Genomic DNA, 4,204 nt, shown 5'->3' with positions numbered 1-4,204 from the left:
GAATTTGACTTTATTAAAAATTCGTTTATCGTTTAGAATTAGTATTAATGATAAATTTTTAAGATACATAATTGTTAGTAAGTATTTATAGATTAATCAAAGTGTTTATATATATATATATATATATATATTGGACAACAATGTTATTATTTAATTATTTCACAACTACAAATTTATATTGAAAATGTAGTTTTGAGAAAACTTGACATATCCATACAAGGCCTTCAACTGCATAGGATTATTATAATAATAGCGTTTGGCTTATTGTCCAATAAAGATAATCATCGACACTAACAATGTATAAATAAATATATAAATAAATAAATAAGTAAATTATTAGATATAGAGGCATAAAATCATAGATAAATAAAAAAGAAACGCGTAAAATTTTTTGCAAACAAAATATTAATTTTTAATACAAAGGATCGAATTATCTTTCTCTTTCTCTTTCTCTCTCTCTCTTTCTCTCTCTCTATATATATATATCTATTTTCATGACTTTTAAACTGCAAGAATCTTCCGAATAAAAAAAATTGATCAATAATTAATAAGCTTATTTTCAAACGAATAATCAATTGAAATCTCTTCGTATTGTAATTGTAAATTCTTTTTGTTATTTCTCAAAACTAACATAAGTTTTCGTCTATATCGTCGTTTATATCTTTGTATTGCGATTTGAAGTAACAAAAAAATCGAATTTTATTGTTAATCGATGATTATAATGCGAACGATCCGAAAATTTGTTAAACATACACGCGTACACGTAGATTTGGGTCTTTATTTTTTCTTCTTTTAATTGTAAATGACAAAGAAAATATATTCGTAATGATTTTCTTTGTCGTATGAAATAATATATAAGATCACTTAATGATCAATTGATAAATAATAATAATAATAATAATAATAATAATAATAGTAGTAGTAATGGGAATTTATTAAGAGGATATTATGTGACTGCATTGAATATATATATGTATATATGTATATACATACATACATGCATACATACATATATTGTATATTAGATATTTTTGTTGGAATTTTGTCGATGCAGATGAACATGGTAATTCTACTTATCAGCGGTATTATTTATATTAATTTTATTGTATTAGTAATTTAATAACACTTTTGTATACTCTTTCGTTGTGTTCACCAAGTAACTATTGTTATCTTGCAGAAGTTCTTAGTATAGACTGTGCCTTAAATTTCTCGAGGACCTACAAAAAAAAAAATACGTTTCTTAAATCTCTACAGAGGATTATATTTCATGAATTATTTATTTTCAATCGAGGATTACGGGGTGTGCTCTGTAATAATATATAATACACCTTCTGCGTGTATTTTTATTAATATTGTACATACGTTTACTGCAATAAACGAATATGTCCTCTGATGAAATTCATTACTCTTATCCTTTCTCTTTCTTTTTTTATTCGATTCGAAATTTGAATCGTTCAAAATTACGCGCCAATCGATATTGGCGCGCGATTCGAATTAGTGACTCATTTAATTCGTCGAACCTAGCGGATTTTCTTGTTTTGGTAGAACTGTCCTACCGTAGGATACGTTTTCGTAAATCTAATGTAAGTGAATGTGGTGCCGCGAGTGTTCGACATTCAAAAAACTTTAAATTTCAATCATTTATCATCCAACAACGTGAAAAATTTGAAAATAAAATAATGTCGGGTGACGTACAACCAAGAAAGCGAAAAGATAGGAGACGCAAGAAAGGTAAAATCTATACTATTAAAGAATTAGTATTTGATAGACTTTCGTAACTTGGATACTTAAAGATGAAAGATTATTTTTAGCACAACGCTCTCTTTCTCTCTCCCTCTTTCTCGCCTTTTTTTTTTATTTTTGTCTTTGGAAAATGCGTATTGCTGTTTTATTAACGCGCGGCCCTTTGTTTTCCAAAAGAATACAATTTATTGATATTTTAATAAAAATTTCTTTCTCGTCGTTTAACTTTCCTTTTTTTTTTGTATTTTTCTTTTTATAGTTAGACACTCTACGAAAAATAATACACCTTTCGAACTCTATCCATACTTATGTATTTAAATTCTATTAATCCTTATTTTATCATCGATGATCAAATTTTACGATCAATTTGTATGCACGAAATATTTTTATTCTTTGCAATACTTACGAGAAAAAAAAGAAAAACAAAAAAAAAATGTATTAAAATGTTTAGTAATCGTATTAACAAATTTTTATAAACTTATTGTTAAACACAAATTATCTATATATATATATGTTATATATAAATAATTTTACATATCAATTTCTTCGATAAATATCAAAATGGCGCTCGAAAAAATATTACATATTTAATCGCGTGTATATACAAATTAAAAAAAAAAAAAGAAATAAAAATCTAAATAAATATTAATTGGATCAAAATTATATAAAATGTTTTATCGAATTCATATAATGTATGGATAACATAAATATATTTATAGTACGAGGTACACGAGTTATATAATATTAAACATGACAAATATCTATAGGATCGTATTAACAAAAATTACGCGTGTAATTAAGTTTTAATAGAAATTAAATTCATCAAATATATAATTCATATTATGAATATTAAATGTCTAATTAAATTGAACGTACGCGTGTAAACAATTTCGTATTAATATTACGCGTTAAAATACGTCGTCTATCGGGGATCTTTTATTCGAGAAAGAGCAGCATTGTGTAGTTTAACGTAAAATCAACATGTATATGAAATTTACATAAATCCAGCCGCGGTTTGGCAGTGTCACCTAAGTTAGAAAATGTGGGTTTTAGATACTCTGCCAGCCTGGCTTTTGGCTTTCAAAAATAGATTTACTTGTATTATCCAATCTAAAAGCATTTCTTCATCAAATTATTTATCATTTTTTTTTTTTTTTTAATTATTTTCAATAATTATTTTCTTAATTTTTATTTAAATAATAAATAAAATAAAGTTCGCGAGAAAAACAACTGCGTTCGGCCATTAATACGCTTACACGCGTAACTGATGTAATAATAAATAATATTAAACAACATAATTAATATATATGAAAAGTTTCGAATTTAACATAGAAAACAATTGTTTTTTGATTAAACAAAATTTGGGTTTAAAAAAAAAGAATTCTTTTTTATCTAAGCTCAAAACTTTTCAACCTACCCAATATAATATATATATAAAAACAAAATTTCCTGACAACATTATTATTTTATTTAATTTCTTATTCATTTAGATGAGGAAGAATCGGGTACACCTCCACCAACGTTGACGAATACACCTGAAAGTGTTATAGACAACGTTAGCATACACATTTATAAAGAAAGTAGTACGGGTGGCCATTGGTGCGCACGTATTATATTTTTCATATTACTTGCTGTATTAATTGCTTTAACCGGAGTTATTATTTTTGAGCATAGAGGAACTACAGATGGTAAGCTATAATAAATAAAAATTAAATATAATTAATTAAGTACACACAGATTAAATAATAACAATAATAATAATAATAATAATTGTAGTTGATACACCAGTAGCTGAATCAAGGTGGGCTAGTATATTTGATGGATGGGTTGATGATACTCTTCCAAGTCATGGGGATGAATCCTATGATGAAAAAGAAGTAGAAGGTAGTGAGGAAGAAGAAGAAGAAGAAGAAAAAGAGGAAGAAGAAGAGGAAGAGGAAGAGGAAGAGGAAGAAAGAACGGAAGAAGAAGAAGAAGAAGAAGAGGAGGAAGAAGAAGAAACAGCTGATGTGACAACAAAATCAGCTGAAGAAGAAGAAGAAGAAGAAGAGGGTGAAGTGGAGGAAGAGGGTGAAGAGGAAGAAGAGGGTGAAGGGGAAGAAACTGTTAAAGAAAATGAAGATGATAATGAAGATGAAGGTTTAGGTAGTGAAGAAGTGAATAAATACGAGGAAAATGATGAAGAAAAAAAAGAAGAAGAAGAAGAAGAGGGAGAAGAAGAAGAAGAAGAAGATAAAGAAACAACAATTTCAAAGGAAGAAGCTGACGAAGATGAATCCAACATGGAAGGTAATTAAATCGTGTAAATAAATATAAAATATCAGCTTAGAAACAAAGCTAAAATTGTACATACGTATTATTTATATTTGATATTTGATATATTAGATTAAAGCTTTATAGAGCATAGAAATGCATAGGACAGTTGTTATTTGTTTAAAAGCTTTGTTTAATATATATATAC

The 4,204-nt window shown here is 26.8% G+C and overlaps 1 protein-coding gene across 2 annotated transcripts in view; it reads left to right on the top strand.

Moving 5' to 3' along the window:
* Window positions 1-1,213: 1,213 nt before the first annotated feature.
* The window catches only part of LOC106788602 (glutamic acid-rich protein), a 9,067-nt gene continuing 6,076 nt past the window's right edge, over window positions 1,214-4,204 (top strand). For both annotated transcript variants that reach the window (XM_014752010.1, XM_014752009.1), the window contains exons 1-3: window positions 1,214-1,731; window positions 3,234-3,431; window positions 3,520-4,032. In XM_014752010.1, the coding sequence (XP_014607496.1) occupies window positions 1,383-1,731; window positions 3,234-3,431; window positions 3,520-4,032 (1,060 nt within the window). In that variant the 5' untranslated portion in view covers window positions 1,214-1,382. The remainder of the gene's footprint in view (window positions 1,732-3,233; window positions 3,432-3,519; window positions 4,033-4,204) is intronic.

This window comes from Polistes canadensis, unplaced genomic scaffold (assembly GCF_001313835.1).
Source record: "Polistes canadensis isolate GaletaPanama2010 unplaced genomic scaffold, ASM131383v1 scaffold_145, whole genome shotgun sequence".
Classification (NCBI taxonomy): domain Eukaryota; kingdom Metazoa; phylum Arthropoda; class Insecta; order Hymenoptera; family Vespidae; genus Polistes; species Polistes canadensis.
The sequence above is the reverse complement of the archived record's forward strand: the minus strand, read 5'-3'. Positions and strand labels throughout refer to the sequence as shown.